The sequence below is a fragment of the Idiotropiscis lumnitzeri genome, chromosome 7 (assembly GCF_059441095.1).
Source record: "Idiotropiscis lumnitzeri isolate Australia: NSW breed Sydney's pygmy pipehorse chromosome 7, RoL_Ilum_1.0, whole genome shotgun sequence".
NCBI classification, from domain to species: Eukaryota; Metazoa; Chordata; class Actinopteri; order Syngnathiformes; family Syngnathidae; genus Idiotropiscis; species Idiotropiscis lumnitzeri.
In genome coordinates this window covers 10,062,265-10,081,534 of record NC_142397.1, presented here as the reverse complement: position 1 = coordinate 10,081,534, position 19,270 = coordinate 10,062,265, and the positions used below count along the sequence as shown (strand labels likewise).

General features: G+C 40.7%; 2 protein-coding genes across 2 annotated transcripts in view; one reads left to right on the top strand and one right to left on the bottom strand.

Moving 5' to 3' along the window:
- Nucleotides 1-1,454, top strand: part of LOC148333514 (uncharacterized) — a 51,891-nt gene extending 50,437 nt beyond the window's left edge. The window contains exon 4 of the mRNA XM_088300339.1: nucleotides 1,131-1,454. Coding sequence (XP_088156465.1) covers nucleotides 1,131-1,191 — 61 coding nt within the window. The 3' untranslated portion in view covers nucleotides 1,192-1,454. The remainder of the gene's footprint in view (nucleotides 1-1,130) is intronic.
- Nucleotides 1-19,270, bottom strand: part of b3gat1a (beta-1,3-glucuronyltransferase 1 (glucuronosyltransferase P) a) — a 68,126-nt gene that overhangs the window by 32,031 nt on the left and 16,825 nt on the right. The window contains exon 2 of the mRNA XM_088300334.1: nucleotides 1,675-1,910. The gene's annotated coding sequence lies outside the window, so the exon portion shown is untranslated. The remainder of the gene's footprint in view (nucleotides 1-1,674; nucleotides 1,911-19,270) is intronic.

Below are 19,270 nucleotides of genomic sequence, written 5' to 3'. Positions count from 1 at the left end.
AGCAGATAATGAATGGCTGGACTATACTATGTGTGTGTGTGTGTGCGCGCATGTGTGCGAGCGAGTGCCTGTAATATTTAATAATTTCCTACTACTCAAGCTTTTCTGATGGGAGTAATCCACACTTCTCCTTACCCCAATAGGTGGATATCTCTTAATTTGCATACGAGGCATGGAAAATGAATTTCAAGTGTAGTGCTGAGCGCTGTTATCTCGCACTAGTGTGATCCCTGCAGGCCTCCATGGTTTATGTAATTCCTGTGTGCGAGTGCGTGTGTGTGTGCACTAGTGTGCTGAAACCTGACTTATTTCATGTCATATTTGCAGTGCACTCATCAAAGGGAATCCTAGTCAAATGCAAAGTCACTGACGAAATTAAGTGGAGGTACTTGCACAATCCAATGAAATCCAGTTAAACAAACAACTCCACTTTCACAAACGAAATTAAACGACTGATTATTATTAATTGATCAAAATTGCGCGGGGGTCTACGTAATGTGCATTGCATCTTACTGACAGGCGTTCACATGATTTTTTTTTAAGGCATAATTTGTGGGAGCACTCTTGCACAAGATCCATGTAAAACATTGAATAAATCTTGAATTTATTGAATTAATTCTAAATAAATCAACAGTTTTTCTCAGGTTGTGAGAGCATGACAGTCAATACGTGGTCTTTTTTTTTTTTGTGAGTTTTGTAATTTGCGGCATCGACTGATCTCGACTTGCTTGTACTATTAGAGCATGTACAGTATGGGCACTATATCTCAGCCTGAAATGAAATCAGAGGTATCAGAGATGGGAGAGTTGAGTGGATCCGTCAGATCATTTTGACCCTGTCCTCCTAATTCATCGAGTGGGTGAAAATGGAACCTTTATTAGGTGTGCTACTAGAATGAAAATAGTTCGAGCCGTGAGAGGAAGGAAGCTGAACTCGTACTTTCTCATCATTTCCAAGGTAAGGAAGGGAAAAGGATGGCCAAGGGATGTTCAAAAATGGGTTCCGCACCACTCAATTAGCATCTCTCCAAAATGCACATTTTACTGCAATCACATGAGCGTGTAATGGAAGACTAATAGTTGGTCGACACTATCACCACATAACGTAATATCGTCTTTCCTACTCCACAGGGACCTCATTCATGGCATGTCGCAAGTCTCCACAATTTCATCGGAGAGACTGCTGACCTGACTGCGTACGTGCTGTTGTTTTGGCTAACAGCAGGTTTCAAATGAGCTCAGCAATTAACATTATTACCCTTGTGAAGCATATATGAACTGATGGAATTACAGTTATTATTTCCCACAGATTCCACTGGATTATTACAGATGTTTTATTTATTTTAAGGAAATTGAAAAATACTACAAAAACCTTTAGACTAAGTCTGTTGCAGCAACCCAAAACGCAACATGTTTTTTGTCATGGTTTTCAGTTCAGCGGTTGGCACCCGCCCTCTACAATCCGAAGTACCTCGGTATGTATTTCGTTTAAATTTGGTGACAAGTGTCCGGTTGGAAATATTTCCATATTTTCTCATTGGAGGTTAACAGAAATTTGTCAAGCATCAAGCCACAAAACAAAACACACACAAAAAAAACACATTTCATGAGAAGGTAAGGTCAGCATGAGAATGTGAGCACAACCCAGCCACACTGTCAACAGTAAGCTACTCACAGGTCTTCCTCTCCTTGTCTCTGCCGCACCCGCAGGCCCCTCCTCCTCCCTTCGCCGTTGTCGCACTTTTCCTCTTCGCCTTGGTGTGTCGTCCAATTCTGTCACAACTTGCCTGGCTCCAGCCCGCCTTAATTGGTGCCGCCAGGAGAGCAGAGGCGAGCTCGGTCGTGGGTGCTCAAACGGCGTGGAAACCACGCCAAAGGCGACATCCGAAATCCCGGGAGCAGTTTGGTGTGCTGGAAAAAGGAGAGACGTGGGTAAGAATGGGCTTCCTCTTCCTGACACAATGAGGAGCATTGACGGATGGGAATGAAGCCACTGGGCCATTCTCAGAACGCTTGGAATTGTAATTTGTGTCAGGAGGAAAACGGACCTCTTTGTCTGCGTAGTGCTTTGTGATGACTGAACAACAAAAAAAAAAAAAAAAAAAAAAGGATAAATCAAAGTGTCTTGGGCGGTTGAGGCCTTCAAGGCCTTCTTCACATGTCACATTATATCCTAGTGTTGAATTTTTAGGTTAGTTTTTATCCAATCAGAATTCAGCTAGTTTGTGTTGCCAGGCAGATTTCACAATACGAGTAGCACGCACTATTCATCCGAAGCCTTCAATTACAATCATGCGGGCTTCTGTTTTGTGTCTCAAGGGGCTTTCACAGTTGATATAAATTTGCGATAGCCAATCAGATCACGAGCTGATCACAGTAAGGCCTGTCCTTACGTTGAAGGCGATGAACGCGTCTTGTGATTGGATACTCACTGGTAAAAATTGTTTCGATATCACGATATGACTTTTTTTCACCTTCTCAATTGTTTCGGTTTTTTTGGGCATGGCTAAAACATGGCCCAATGCCTACAAGCCCTAAAAAGCATCTTCCCTGAGCTGCTATATCACACACGGCGCATGGAGTTGCTGCACTGCAAATTGGGATGCTACTAGCGGCTAGCCGCTTATTAGCTGCTAGCTGGCACACAGACCAGCGTTGAGACCATCCAATATTCCACAGCCCTCACTCCATGATCTACACAATAGAGACACTTATGAAAGTTAACTATTTATTCTATTCACTAGCCTACAAGCTAGCTAGCTAGCGATCTCGCATGACCGTGGCGAGGTCGTTCAATATGTTAAGCGCCTTGCACTGTTTTGTTGTGTGCGGGTCTCCACATCATAAAGGAGGTTAATTTTTTTTTTTTTCAGGCTGCAGCTGACTACAGCCACTTCAACACATTCTGAACTGTATGAATATTTTTGATTGACAGGTGAAGGTCGGCTTCAGCGTAAACGCCCACACAGTCCTGAAGCTGGGAATTGAGCTCTATTTTTAATGACTTTGGAGCCTTATGTTGTATACTTGGCAATTTATTCATTTACAAATTGGCAGGCTTTTTAAAAGTACTCTTCACTGTGTTGTGTCAAACTTAAGATCGTTTTTGTTGCTGTTTTTAAATTCTGCTCCACTCAGCAGCCGGTGGTAAATCACCTTTGTGCAATATCCAATTTTTGTAAAATATGTAGGCTCAGTAGACTTTTGGAAACCCTCCTCTTGGGAGCAGGATTTCAGAAGTCGCACTACACATTGCACGCCTCCCTCATCTCACACACTGCAAACGCCACTCTCGAGTTTTGATGAGACTTTCTGTGTCAGCCTGATCCGCCACGGCATCGGTTTTGATCACCACCAGGATAGCCGCGGCAGTTCCCGGGGAAAATGGGCTAATACCACCGCAGAGGGCAAGCAGACTGTGTGTTATGATTGGCCTTAATCTAATCAATAACTATTAGCATAGAAACTATGTGGTTGTGTTTGATCTTCGTGATCCAGCATTTCATAACACTCCTGCGGTGAAAATTGCATCAGCAAAGGGATATTGTAAGACATCCAGAAATAAAATGACGCTGGATTTATATTTAGATATGGTACTGATACGTCCATCCATTCATCCGTTATCCAAGCTGCTTATCCTTACGATGGTCGCGAGTGTATTGGAGCCAGCTGATACATCCCTGGGCAATTTTATAATAACATCAAATATTACACAGCAAAGTGACAACTTCGGAGTTAAAGTTTGTATTTGTTGCAAGGGTATCGCTTATCCATTAAATGTTTGCTTTTCTTTCAGAATTTTCATTTTGCAATACAGATGTTTTTCTTTCAACCAAATCAGTCTGGCCAATTTCTTCTGCATTTATTTGGTTTGTGTTACTTAACTGCTGGTTAATTGCCTTTGTGGTTCTTGATTCATTAACATGCATACTGCTTCTGTCCATTTTGCTGCTGTGAAACAAACCCAAACTTCCTCGTTGTGTAATTAAAAAGAACTTACTTAACCAATGCGCATCAAGTGCAAGTAATTCAAGCCGAAATAAAACATACTATTAAATAGAAAATGAAGAGAAATGGCAAGGTCTGATCAGAAGTTGCTGTGGAATTATAAGATGGTGCCGTTTTAAATATTGAGGTTGAGACAATAGTGTTTTGTTTTGTTTTTTGCCTTGGGGCAAGATGCTTGTTAACTATGTCCATCAGTATCAATGTCACAATATGACAAAATTGCATTGACTCTTTCAGTCAAATACTTTGGTAGAGCTTGTGCAAGAAAATCCAATAAACATCCAGACTTGTTGTTGTAGAACTTGTTGCAGAGACTTTTTATGAACCACTATGCAGATGTAAAAACACAATATTTAATCAATGAAAGACACAAATAACAGCCAGAACGTAAACAATTACAATCATTGTCAATACTTGAAAAACAAAAATGTGAAAACACTAAAATACCCAGAAAGTTATACAAAAAACTAAAACTATGGTGGACAGAGCCACGGTGCCACAAAAAAAACAACCCAAAAAAAATCTATCAACACAAGGAAGAAAAGGAAACCACAGAACCACCGATGGACAGACCTAAAATGAATCTGGAACATGTAGGACTGAAAACAGAAAAACAGAAAATCAAGGAAGTACTGTAGTTCATAAAACAGAAGTACCCCGGGAGCTGACGAGATGAAATCCGACAGGAGGAAGCCCATGAACTAGAGCAGTAGCAACATGCAAGCAATTCCGCGAGCAAGGTATTACTCCAGGAGCCACAACCAAGGCTGATTGCAGACAAGGTGCAGCTGGCTGACTGCAAGCAGGGGCGGAGCTACATGTTGGCCAGGGCCACCCTGTGTCGTTCTCTGGCCACCCCCGGCCACCCTCACATCTAGGGGACATTTTTTTATATCTGTGTTTGTTCTGCCTTTTTCACATGGAAGCAGTATTCTTAGCCCCTTGATACTCTGCCACAAGTTATTCATATCAACTGCATATTCATAGATCATATACAGTGTAGGCATCAAACCCGGATCCTTGAGTACCGCTGTCCTGCATGTTTTCAATCTCTGCTGCAACACACCCAATTCAAATGATCAGCTCATCAGCAAACTCTGCATGAGTCCGATAATGATCCTGCTCATTTGAATGAGGTGTGTCGCAACAAGGAGAGAAGGAAACTTGGAGGATAAAGCCCTCGAGGACCAGGAGTTTGACACCTGTGATATATACAATGGATCTGAATGAAAAGTTGAAAAGAATTCTGAGGTGCGCCCAAATAGGTGCGACAGGACCTGCCAAATTCCCAAACACTAGGGTAGTTGGTGTAAAAACTAGGGTCAAAATCCGGCGTAGAGAGTCTATATTGGTATTGTATAATTTAGTAGGTAACCCTCACGCATCTCATCCCATCCATTATACTGACTCATCTACTTTAGACAACAGGGGAAAATTAGTTAACTAATTAAAATAAAGACACCACTTCCTCATTTTTAGTCTTTTCCAACCGGACTGAGCGGACTGATTCACTCATTAGACCATAGCCATAAAAAACAAAGCAACAATTATTCAAACTACAGGACCAAAAGATGCTTCAGATCACAAGCTGTGCTGGAGCTCATTGGGGGGTTAGAAACTCAGAGTGAAACCTCGGCACTTTTCCAAAATGTGTCTTTTGTGCCAAGTGTCGCTATGGTTACCACATGGAATTGAAATGACCCTCTGATTGGAAATGTGATGTAAGAAGATCAAAGGCCATCTATTGCGTTTTAAGTTGGACTGCTTTTAATTGAGGGGGGGCCTAGTAAAAGTCAAGACTGTTTAACTCATTCATTACCAGCCAAGATAAAAAAATATATTTTTGACGGATTTATCCGTCAATGGCAGCCTATGAGTTAATGTATGCAGATACATTCAATATATTTTTAAGAGCACTGCATCTGCCAAAAGCAATGTATGGTAAAATTGTTAGTTTTTTGTTTTATGTATTTTTTTTTATAATCGGGCCTGTATCATTATTCATAAGGCTGTATTAGTGAAATAACTTAAAAATTCATTTTCACACATTTACCGCTATGACACACAAGTGTAAGGAGTGTGCAGATTTAAGCTGAACTCAGAGGCCGTGTGACGATCTGCTGTGGCTTTAATGTGGGCTGACCACGTCGACGTGCGCACCTGACATTGACGTATGTAGGACAGAGCGTGGGGCAGACAACGATGGACGGAGGATGATGTATTCATTGATGACGATGGCGAAGAAAATGTAAAAAAAATGGACCAGCACTTTCATATGTGCAGTACACATCAATGCATCCATCATCTGGGAAAAGAAGACATAAGGAAAAAAAGAGCTTTTAAAGGTGCCTCTTGTTTATCATGTGTGTACGAAGAGCCCCGAAGGCACAATCCTTCTCCTTAATGGACCAACACAATATATAATACATACACATGCTCATTTGCCTGAGGAAGAAAACTGCACAGAAGGAAAACCAAAAATGCATGTACTCCCACTGGACACAACATGAGGGACGTCAGCACAACCAAAAGAGCTCTAATATACAAAATCGGAGACATCCGCTGAGGTAGAAAGTTTGCTGAGAAAGGATCCCAGGAAGACAACAGCTTAGCTTCCCTCTGGGAAGTATACAATCACGCAATACATATGGTTCAATAAAATTAATGTGTGACTTGAACTATACACAATGTAAAAATGATTGCTCTATTCATACATTTTATAGAGTACCATCAAAGACAATTAGATTTATTGTTTTACCAATATCATAATGATCGCTAATTAGAATATCTTTAAAGGGGAAGTCAAATCCCCAAAAAATATTTGCAATAAAACGTTCTATGCGCCTTCAGGAGTCAAAATATGGCATACTGATTCATATTGTGTTTGTGGAATATGAATTAAGCAGCAAAATGAATCAATTTTTATCAGCCTTTTTGTTACTTCTGTCAACGGTAAATGACATCACCTCAGGTCTCAGGTAACGACCAATCACGGCTAACATGTTTTCTGAAGCTGAGCCCTGATTGGTCGTTAGTACCAACAATGACTTAATAAGGTAGGAAACAGATCTCAGCACAACACACTATTTCTAGAAATAAATGCGAGTGATGAAAACTTCCACAACATTCAAAGGAAATCACAATGTCCCATCACTAATGAGCAACTTTTTAAACAGGCCAATTGAAAAGTTCTGAGCGCACTTTGATTCATCATTATACGTTTAATGCTTGCAATATTATTCTAACAGGAACTAAGCGTACAAGGGTGCAGATAGATAGGAAGTTGCAGAGCCAGGAAAAAGGTCACAGTGACACAACAGCCTAACTTAAGTCTACATACAGTTTTTGTCAAAGAGGCCTACGAGTATTTTTAAAGGTCCTTGGGCGGGATACCTGTTGGTGACACCTGCATTAGAATGTGCATCAGTCAGTGTATGTAAAAACGTGGCTATTACTCTGTCGTAGGCAAAGCTTTTCCTCTATCAATTATTTGGCATTCATTGTGTGATGTGTGGTGGAATCGTCATGTGCCTTTTGAGTACGATAGTGATTAATTCAGGATTGTCTGTGGGTGAGTAAATGCTTTATTATTGTATAAGTGTTCACATCAATAATTCACAAGCGGGTCTTAGTTCAGCATCTGTCTTGGTAAAGTTCAATAGACAAGCATAGTCTCCATATTCATCCCCCCCAAGGCTCACTCTCCATCCACTTTGCACTTCTAAAAAGCGCCATATGGCTCTGGCACCTTGAGATAGAAAAATGTAACCCATCAGCTGAAATTGGAGGAGCTGTGGTGGTTGCCTTTCGAGGAGGGAGGGATGGAGGTTGCGGCGTGATCGATCTGTGAGACGGTGGGGGGAGGCGCCAAAGCTCTCCAACGACTTAATGAAAGCCCAGCACACACTCCTTTTGTGTTTTTTTGCACACGGGCGCAATCATCATGAGCACAGGTCGTTGTCAAACCCTGAGAATGGTAATAAGCCATTTTGCTGATTGTCAACTGGATGGTGACGCATTACATTTAGCGTTAACCTTTCATTACGCTCACATTAAACAATAAAGGAAATGTCAGCCGGGTAATTATCACCAAGGTGATTGATTGAAAATATTTCCCTGAAATAGTCTTGCTCTCGTCGTTCCGTGTGTCGGCGAAGTGCAGGCTGTAATCGCTCATGCCTCTCACAGAAACAATTAAATAGCACGATACTGATGATAATTTGGCCGATATGCAGTCTGCTGCTCAAGAGGAAAAAAGGTCTTTTCTTTCCACCCAATGGTGTTTTAAGTTTCGGTTTCCATGGTGACGTGGAGCAGCTGTGCCTAGTGGTGTGTAAGAACATTTTGGCCCAGGTTAAGTCCTGAGCTGTTTTTGTTTACTTCACCTTGTTGTCCCTTCACTTACTAAAAATAAATGATGGGGAACTTGTATCACACGTTGAGGTTAAAGATCCATGGCAAATGAAAGCAATAAAAATGAAAACTAAAAAGACTCATCGGGCCCTGTTTTCATGTGCGTTTGGCGTAAACATGGGAGTAAGTTCAATTTCGTGACAGTGCAAGTCTATTCTAGCATGCTTGACCGTGTCGGCGCACGAAGCACACGAAGCTTTGCCCGTGACGCACCTGATAATTTGGTGCTGTGCTCGGTGTAAAAACGGGAGCATCAGAATTTTCATGCCGTCGCAATTGTCTAGCTTATCGCGCGCTACGCCTCACTCGGCATCCCTAATGCGCCCCCTAGCAGATCTCTCATTTTGTGACAAAACTAGACTGGCTAAAAGGTGGTCTAACTTTGCAGAGCAGGTAATCCAACACGATTTTGGTGTATTTAATCAAAGTGGTGGCTGACAGATTTGGCGCTGCGTTGACGTGTGTGGTGGACCTCATGGTAATAAATATGAATAAATATAAATATAATATATAAATAATATAAATATGACACTGGCGAGGGACGTTCCCTCAGGATCATTGCTGGCTGTCATGATGGCCAGGAAAATTCCAATATTTTCCAGACATGGCCACCCCGCCCCTTCCGCCACCTACTGTACAGTAAGCGCATATTTCCATTTAGAGTCAATGCAGTCTCTTCAAGATTACACTGACGACTGAATTCCACTGTCATTTAGTTTTTTTTAAATGGGCATCCATTGGTCACGGACTGGTGTAACCTCCACCTCTGAAAAATTTATTTATTTTTTTTCAGGGGGGCAAACATGAGCTGCTAGCCTTGCACTGAAAATAGTGCCCCGAATGCTGGTCAAATTTTAAATCTGTGTGTTATGACATCACATATTGAAATGGGCATTGTCAGTATAGTTAGCACTGATACTAATGTTTCACACGGTGGAGGTCTGCCATGATAATAAATCACTTAAGGGTTACTGCAGCATCTACAAATATAATGTTGCAATTCAAGCTTTTACTCAGGATACTAAGTATTGATGTTTTAATCAGTGCGGAACAAAATACAATAAATTGCATTGCACCAGTACTGAAACCAAAAGAGTTTTCCTTGCGCAGACATTTTTCAAAAGTCCATTACAACAGTTGAGTACACATAAATGCACACCATCTTGACAAATTGTTTCAACTGGCTGTTATTGCTGAATCAGTATGGGGCCTTTTGTCAGTGGTGCTGCTTTTATGAGCGTTAAAGTGAGGCTGCAATGATTCATTTAGTCGCTGAGACTGCCAAAAGTCACCACGTTACACAATTTGCCCACTGCCACAACAGCATGCTGGTACTGGCCATCTACTATAAAGTAGATGTCAAAAGAAGCTCCAAAATGCAATTAGTGGCACTAAATAAATAACAAAACTGAGAAAATGAGGTATTCCGCAAATAACAGAGGACGGGTTAAAAATGCAAAAAGGTGACCTAGCAAATACTCGAATAGCCTCCCTTTGGATGCTACATCTGCTGATCTGTCTCAGAAGCATCGTATGGCAGAGGACAGGGGAAGGTTGTGGCTTTCCAGGCAATCCCCGAACCCCTGACACACACAAACACACACGCACACACCCACAGCACACATTTGTGGAGCACACACATCCTGGTGCAGTATTTCCGCAGAGCTGCACAGGATTAACACTGCGGTGTACGCCTTGGTTGCAGGGACATTAATAGATCATAACTTGTGCTTGCGTTTGGAACTCAGTCACTTTATAAATTGACCGACTCCTCTGAGTTGATGTGTTAACGGCAGAACTATTGATTTTACTTGCGTCGGCCATGACTTTTCCTACCTAGCTGATGAAACATAAACGGTGGAGGTAATTCTCATGAAAGGAAGCTTCATTACAAGACTGTAAGTGTGCACACGTAATACATTTTTCATAGCGTGCATTTGTTTCCTTTTGTTATTTCCAGTCATTGTCAAGTAGAGAAAATATGCGATATTACCGCATGTGAAGGCCCCAACCAAAATCTGATGAAGTGAATCAAAGAAAAACGGCAATGGACAATATGAAATGGGAACATTTAAGGAGCTGTGGGAATTTACTAAAACTACTGGCTGTGTCCTACATATGACTGCAATCTTGTTTTCTGTAAGCCTGTGCTAGTGTTAGTGTGGTTATAATGGGGAAAATCTAAATTGGTTCAAACGATCTGAGCCCACTGTACTTCATTAGCTCAAATAACAAGCGCTAGAAAGGTTGCAGGTCATAAAAGTCGTGATTATCTACCCTATCCATGAAGCCTAACGTGATGAATAATTGAGGGATGCCAATTTTGTGGGCCATATCTGGGAAGGGCCTGTACCAAGGAAAGCAAGTTCCATAAATTCACGCTTGGATGAATTTGAAAATGGAAGAACATCCGAACCCTGACCCCCATCCATCAAACACCTTTGGGATGAGCAAGAATAGAGATCAAGGGCTTGTGAGCGAGGTAATACTCGTTTTTGCACTTTGTCTGTCGTGGTAAGCAGATGACATGAAGGGAATGTGTCAACAAGTGACAGGAAGCTGAGAGCAGCAATGGAGGTGATGACATGTTTAAGCCTAAGTGTGCGTTGAATGTTTTATGAGCGACTATTTTAACCACTGGGTGAGGGCAACATGTGTCTGCGGACTATTAGTCATCCAATGAGGTTTTATTTATTGATACAACATATAATCTATCTTCTTTGGATCCAATGACAGTCCGTCCTTCAAATCATACGACCAATAAGCTATAAGATGGCGCCCATGCTTGTGACCCACTGGCGAAATCAAACACGTGACGAAATCCAAATCCACCAAATAAATTGGGCACATATTGTAAAATGGGAGCTCCCAGGGGTCTTCTCATTGACACCCTGAAAAAAAAGGTGATACACTCCTTGCCTTAGAGCCCAATCATATAAGCCACACTCCAAGACTACGTAATTACAAAGGCTTGAGGGAATTGACGGGCTCTGCTGCCCATAAAACAGGAGGCTTAAGTAATCGTATAGAGCGAAGGGAGGCATTAGGAAGAACATGGATGTTCTTGTTGGATCGGCGTTACAGCGTTTTAGATAAAGTCATCGTTAACTGTTCCCTCGCGGCGTTTTGTGACACACAGCTGTGCAACTCGCGCCTTGGCTTGTATCTCTTTTAATTTGAATAACATGTTTGCTCAGCTACAGCACGCAGGTGCAAAAGCGAGCAAACGCCTTCCTGCGCTCGACTCAAGCGCGGACACCTGCGAGTGAAACGGCACGCCAGCACATTTGTCCCCGGAAGGATGTCAACCGACAGGTCGGATCAGAAGGGAGACAAATGACAAGAGGATGTCTCCTCAGAACTTGCGTCTTCATCCATCTTGTTCGGTCACCGCATTTAATCGCGAGGATACCTGCTCGCTTACTTACGGAGACTGACATAGACTTTGGTGCTCAGTTGATGACAAAACCATTTCGAACCAAGTGTGCAGTGCAGTCTTTAAAAAAAGTGGATCTTGGTCTTTTGTCTGCCCGAATGGACGGATTTTAGAACATATTTCTTTCTGGGAAAAAAATTGGGAAATAATTTGGATATACACACTACCATATTTTCTACTACAGTATATTAAAACGAGCAGTCTAAGTTTATCAATTTCACTTTGAATACCCTGTTTACACTGATGACCAGCCGCTGGAGTTCCTTCGTCATGCTTGATGACAACATTTACAAATGAAATGCGTTATATGGCGCCCTGGACATTTTGGAGATACTTTGAAGTACGCCTTATGGTTATGAAAACAAGGTACTTATCAATAATTAATTTAAAAAGAAAAAATTTCACTGAGGATGAGTGATTAAATTAATCTAGAGTAGACCATGTGTCACCCACCAGGTGATTAAGTGCATATGAATGGAAGAGAAATCTCATTCTTAATCCAAAGTGCTATGTTGATCCATCCTTTGCAGCTGGAACAGCTTCAACTGTGGAGTGCTTTGGGAGCAACCACTTCTGCTTCCAACATGATCGTGCACCAGTGCACAAAGGCAGGTCCATAAAGACACGTATGAAACAGTTTAGTGTCGATGAACTTGACTGGTGTACACAGGATCCGGACCCTCAATCCAATAAAACACCTTTGGGATGAATTAGTGGGGAGACTGAGAGCCAGGCTTTTTCATCCAATATCGCTGTCAACATTGGGAAAAATTCGCCCTAATCGATTCCTGATCCTTGTGGAAAGCCTCCACAGAAGAGTTGAAGCTGTTACAGATGCCAATTATATATATATATATATATATATATATATATATATATATATATATATACATATTTTTTTTAGTATTATTTTTTTTGTTTGTTTTTTTTGTTATATTTCGCGACTTCTCCGACTCTGTTACCAACAATTTTCCAAAAAGAGACGTGCAAAATGGACAACAGTGGTGCTAATGCCTGTAACATTAATCTTTCCTGCACAGTGGAGGGAAGAGAGCCAAAGAAGATTTGGCCTGATAATTCTGTACAAAAATCTACAGTTTCTCATATTGAGTGTATTAAAACTCATCACTGTCATCACTCATCATGAGCAACTCACATGTGTTGACACCTAATGGACAAAATCTATCATATTCTGCTCTTTAAAATGTGTGGATACATTTTTAATGGACTTCTTCAAATTTGGTTTCAAATCTTTATTTCTTATTTAAAACAACACATACCGTCTCTACACGTGTAGCATTTTGCCGAAACAAGACAATACGTTGTTTCTAAGTCCAGTGAAAATAATATAGACAAAGTTGAGGTCAACCTTTTGGCTTGGCCCTCGGCAAGCATTCCAGTTTCTCAAGTGACCCCTTTGCTAAATGAATTGCCCACCTCTTTCTCAAACTATTAATTTAGGCATTTCTAATCACTTTAAGAAGGATTATTTAATTATTTGCCGATTTCCACTATTTGCGGTCACCCCATGCAAATTGCAGCGGTCCACTCTAGTTACTACATAACTCTAAAATGTCTTGAGCGCAAGTGAATGAGATGACACACAATTACTGAGAGTGTGCATGACAACACAAGTGAAACTCAGAGAGTCTTGCGGGCAAATAAGCAAGATAATTGGGAATCACTCTGACGTGAAGCTGACAACTGTAGGCCATGCGTGGATACGTGTAGGTGTGTGTGTTCTCATTCCAGATCACTGTACTTATTTACTTCAAAACATAAGATGAGAACACAAATGTTGTGCTTTATTGGACTTCACTTAATGATACAGTCAGTGGAAGCCACAAAGACAAGTAGTTCTAACTAAATATTGTAAAGAGAATTAATTTGTTCCAGTCATCATCAAACCTTTGACTCTACTGGCCATTTTAAACAAGATTTTAACATTCTTAACTGTCATGAAAAATGCAAAGAAAATGTAGCCACTTGATAAGAAAACCTAAATCAAAAAAATCAATAGTCAACATGCTCGGGCTGTGAAGTGGAAATAAATGACACAATTTGAGCACAGCAAAAAAAAAAAACCAAACATAAAACTGAAGCGGTGACACAATGACTGTAAATAACGATATATTTGGAAGAAAGCCGAGCCAAGAAGCCAATTAAATCAAACCACGCGCTGGCATTTTCCATAGGAGGCTGCACTGCTTTGCGCACACAGTGCAATTATAGTATCTGCCTCAGTAAACAAAGCTAAAGTTGCATCAAAGGCATTAGATCCTCAGTGATTATTTACCACCCTGAGCAGACAGTAAAAATCCATAACATGAGCAAACATCAAAACCAAACAAGATATGAGACATGCCAGTGAGCTACTGGCGATAAGAATTATCCCGGGAAAACTTTTATGGATTCTTCCACATTTGGGCCACGCTTGGGTTAAGCCGCAAATGAAAGTCACAGTCAAAGTCAGTTCATAATTAAGCACACACTGTGTGTGTGCGTGTGCGCGCGTTGTGTGCGCATGGATGGGTGTGCATACATGTCCTTGAGTGTGCCTTCGTGTGTCCTGTCTGCTCGACTTGTTAATGGAGGCGGATCAGCTCGGCCTTTATGAGCCAAGAGATGCGTGTTTGACAGCGCTTGCAGAAAGACCGACTATCGCGCTGCGATGTAATAAAAGTAATAACCAAGGGAAAATGACTCCAGATAGATTGCAGGTTATACAGGTGGAAATGAATGCAAGCATTGGGATGTTTGTCAAGTTGTTTTTCTGATTTCAATCGAACGGAATTTAAAAATGCAGTGGAGGACGATTTATCAACTCAGCTCTAGTTCGTGATGGGCAAATGAAGCTTCAATTCTGCTTAATGACGCAGTTGTAGTATTTTTAGACTCCAGCAGAGGGCACTCTCTGTTCAACATTGGGCTAAAAGCAAACTGACTTGCCGTTTTTTTAAACCCTTTATTTAAACCAACAGTGACATCTGCAGTACTCCAAAATACAACAAATGGTTCATGAAGCGAATTTGAAGCTTCATTTTCCATCACTAGCTCTAGTAGTTATATTGTGCTTGATTTCATTCGTCCACTAATTCCAGGAACTTTATGCTAGGTTGATAACATTGAATCAACGGTAAATAAGAAGAAATGTACATGATTAAAATGTGTCAAATTAATGCATGTCATTTGTTTATTTTTGAGGAAAATTGCAGAGGTTTATAACTGATGTTCGAATTAAGTAAATCTTTTTTTTTTTTTTCAGTGCAGGGCTAAACTCACCACAGTTGGCAAACTGCACAGCCTTTTCGACATCACAAATAAAACTCAAATCGCCATTTTCGGAACTCCTTTACTTAAGTCCTGAGTCCTCCTCACTTGAGTAGCTCCCAGCGAGTATTTGTAATTTTATCCTTTCCTGAGCTGATGTGCATGACTAACAAAGCCTTGTGATGTCATATGAACGAAGCACAACAAAGCGAGCAAGTTGGGGCAGTACAATGGGACAATTAATTCTGTAAACTCTTATTTATTTGTTGAACGTGCAGGAAAGTCAATTTTCACATTAGCAAAAATTTTAATATTTTGTTGAGTTACTCAACTCATAATTGTATTGAAAGTTTGAGTTCGCCCATTTTTATTTCTATTACACTAGTCGTCAATAGCTGTGTATGTGTGAGAATGGTCGTCAACTTGTGCCCTGTGATTAGCTGCCCTAAAGTCAGCTGGAATCGGAAGAGAACAACTGCCTCTCAGCAGAAAAAAAAAACCCATTGTGAACATACGTAAATACCCGAAAGCTTCACTTAAACACTCCTTTAGAATTTACATATTTTTGAAATGTCAAATGCGATTGGATTCAAAGTGTGACTGATGAGAGTCATCACGGCAGCTTCTAGCCTTAATGGTGACAAATAAACACCCTGCTCTCCTCATCAATCACAGACAAGGTGCCCTTAAATAAAATATGGAACAAAAGGAGAAAATGATGAAGTGTTTTCCTCATGCTACAATGACAGAGATGTATTAGGAAGAGAGTGAATCATACATCTACTGACTGACCAGCACAACATTCTATTACTAGTCACCAGTCTTGCTTTTCCTTTAAACAGTCTCCATCCTTTTATAAGTTTTAAGGTAATTTTATGTGTTGATGAGATCTTACAGTAATTTCAGATTAAAATCACTGTTAAGGGCATGGCCATTATTGCTTGGCAGTAAAATAAGCAATGACGTTGAGTATGAGCTAAAGAGGCCGAGATGGAGTGCTTTTAAGGTGAATTCATTCGAGACTATATCAGTATGGACTGTATAAAGAGATGATTTTGGAGCAAGGCTTTAAAACAAGCTCGGTTGTACTGCCCCCACACGATCAGCACATTTGGAAAGGTAATCATCATTCATAATGCTTGCGCAGGCTTTCGGAAGGCATCTGCATTATTTCTTTGCTTTATTGTTCCATTCCGTTTAGCATATCAGTTTGTTTCTCCTCCGCCTCCCGCTTCATCCCATTTCCAACAAAGCCTTCTCTTTCCAGTCAGCCGCCTCTTCGCCTCACCGTTTCGATGCAAAAAAATAAATAAATAAAAAAGTGATTTACGTGGCCGCAGCATCTTTGTGGCGCATCCATCCAAGTTTCAGTGCACATCTTTAAGTGCCAATTTTAGGTCGTTATTGAACCCACTTGAAAGCACAAAGAGCCATTTGTCATGCAATCTGTTGTTGGAGACAAAAAGTTCAGAGGTGTTTTATGGACTTTGGGTGCAATAAGTGTCCATTTGAGTACCGATGGTCACGTTGAAGAGGGCTCTGTCCTTTTACAGGCAAGGTAGGAACTTCTTGCAGACATTTTTCAGCCCTCAGCGGGGTGCTTTGGAGGATCATTTGTCAGTCGGGCCACCAGGCCTGAAGAGCTTGTCTGATCCTGATGAATGGAGCGTGGTGCCTCGCTTCTTACACGGCCATCCATCAGCTTCTGTCCACGTACACCACTAAAGTCGCACAACTGTTGCTGGATGGACTGCAGATTTCAGTGCAGGTTCCTCGTCGGGATGTGTCATGTCTGCTCTTTCTCAAAAAAATGACAGCATTATGTAAATATTTGAGATTAAACTCATTTGCTGCCATTGACGGCTTAAGACGTCAAATATCCATTGTTATTTACACGGCTGGTAGTGCATGAGTTCACGTAAAATTTGAGAAATTTCATGTCACACGAAGTTGTACAAAGGTAAATAACGATACTCTTGTTACCATAGCAACTGTGGGCCACTATTTTGTAGTGGTCTATAAGGAGTGTTGCAACTGTGATGCAGCATTAGCATCGGAGCTAATGCTATTAGCGGGGTGATTTAACTCCATATCGATCACTAGTCAATCGCAGGGCACATAAAAGCCGTTTTTGAACTTGCGTTTTTGTCTGTTCTTACTTAGGTCACGGAGCCCAAGTCCCGTTCCACTTGAAAGTACGCATAAGCTAAGAACGCATGGACTGACTGGATGTTGTTCTCGTCTGCTAGCTTAAACCACGGATGAAACGGTTCGTTACTGGTGGAGACTTGGCTAGGATAAAAATCCCAACATGCGTTTTGTTCTGTTATCAAAATGCCTGAGCAAATGATTCACATTTGTAATTTCTTTTTTCCCCTTTTATCATTTTACAAAAACATGTCAGGGAATGAGGGGAGGTTTCTACTTTTTTTGTTAAACCTGATCATGCAGATGCACTCAGCATCTGCCTGACACCTGCACTCTGGTTCTACTGCCTTTACTCAAGTTAGCAAACATGGTTTCGCTGTAATGACATATTGAGTGGTAGACAATTACAATGAACTAAGATTTTTAGTGTGTTTTACAGAGCCCTGCGACAAAGGTCACATGTTATCCAAGTGAGGCATCTCTCGGTTCCGGCTAGCCAGTCAGATGTGACGTGGTGTTTTTTTGTTTTGTTTTTCAGCAGTAGCAGCATTGAATGACAACTGAGGTAAAAAAAAAAAAGAATCTCCAGAGGCTCAATGCTTCTTTTGCACTTTTACGTCAAGAGCACAAGTTCGCGCTGTGGGAGCATGCTGTTTGTAGACTCCCTGTAAATAATAGCATTGTTTGTAAACCTGAATGATGACAGTTATCGATTGACAGAGATTTTCTCAGGGAAATACAGAAAACATCATGAAAAAATCTAGACTTATTTTTTCATATGCAAATATCGAACTCATCTACATCATTATAACCCATCTGTACCATTAGAAGAAAAATAAAACTCCAATGTTGCTTTTAGTTGATTTTCATCTTTTTCTCATTTGAACCCAGAGCTATGTGATTATGACTTTTAGGGTGATGTATTTTTTATTTCTTCTAAGCTGCTATCGTCAAGGACGCAGCTTTGAAAATGACCTCAATGTTCGGGTAAAATGTGCCTCTAAAACTCTTTTGATAAGTAGAAGGTGACGGCATTAAAAAAATAAAAAATCTACATGTCAATTGTCTCCATTGAGGGCATTGATGATTTTCTTGCAGCAATCTAACACGATACTTCACTCAGTGAAGTAATCTGTTTATAGTTACTTTTCAATGTCACAATTTGTAACTGCATGCAATTAAAAATGTTGACAAGCAGCTCAGAGACCTCTTACGGACTCGTACGATGTCATCATGACATTGGTGCCTCTTGGAATCAGCAGTGAGCAACATTTGATCACACTTCAATAAAGCCCTCATATACTGTACGTGGAACAAAACTAATAATTAACAAATAATCAAATGCAGGAGGAGGCCCCATTCCTAGAAGGACACATGGCAAACAACTAAACTTTATAGAATTCATCAGAAAGGGGACCTGGATTGTTTACAGCTTGAAGTGAAGTATTGTGAGACGTCACTATTTTGCATTCTCATCTGGCAGTGTGACGTCACGTATGTGCCATGTCAGGTTTCCATCACAAGAAAAATAGGAATGGTGAAAGCAGAGACATTTGCGGTTTCAAGCTGGAAATCCTGTCACTATTTTGAGATGGAGTCAGCTAAAGAAAATAATAAGATATGTTGCACACTCTTTAACTGCCAAAATATTATTTGTCATTTAATTTATTATAATTTTATTATTCATCAAACAATTGGCAAGTTGACTTTATTGATAATTTGTGTATAGTTGTCATGCAAGTTTTCTTTTCCTATTTGTGAATCGTTTGTACATGGAAAAATAGGAAAGTAATTATATTGTTTGTTGCTCCGGGGACGTGTTTGAGAGTTGCACTGTTCATTCTCATGCGCTCTTTACGTGGCAAGGCAAGTGCCGTCGGACATGATTGACCAGCTGAGTCTGTTTGGTCGGCTGAAGAAGAAGGTAAACTTTCCCCTGTAAGATTACAGGTTAATATCCTGCTGGTTTTGTGTCTATAGTGGCAATGGTTAATAT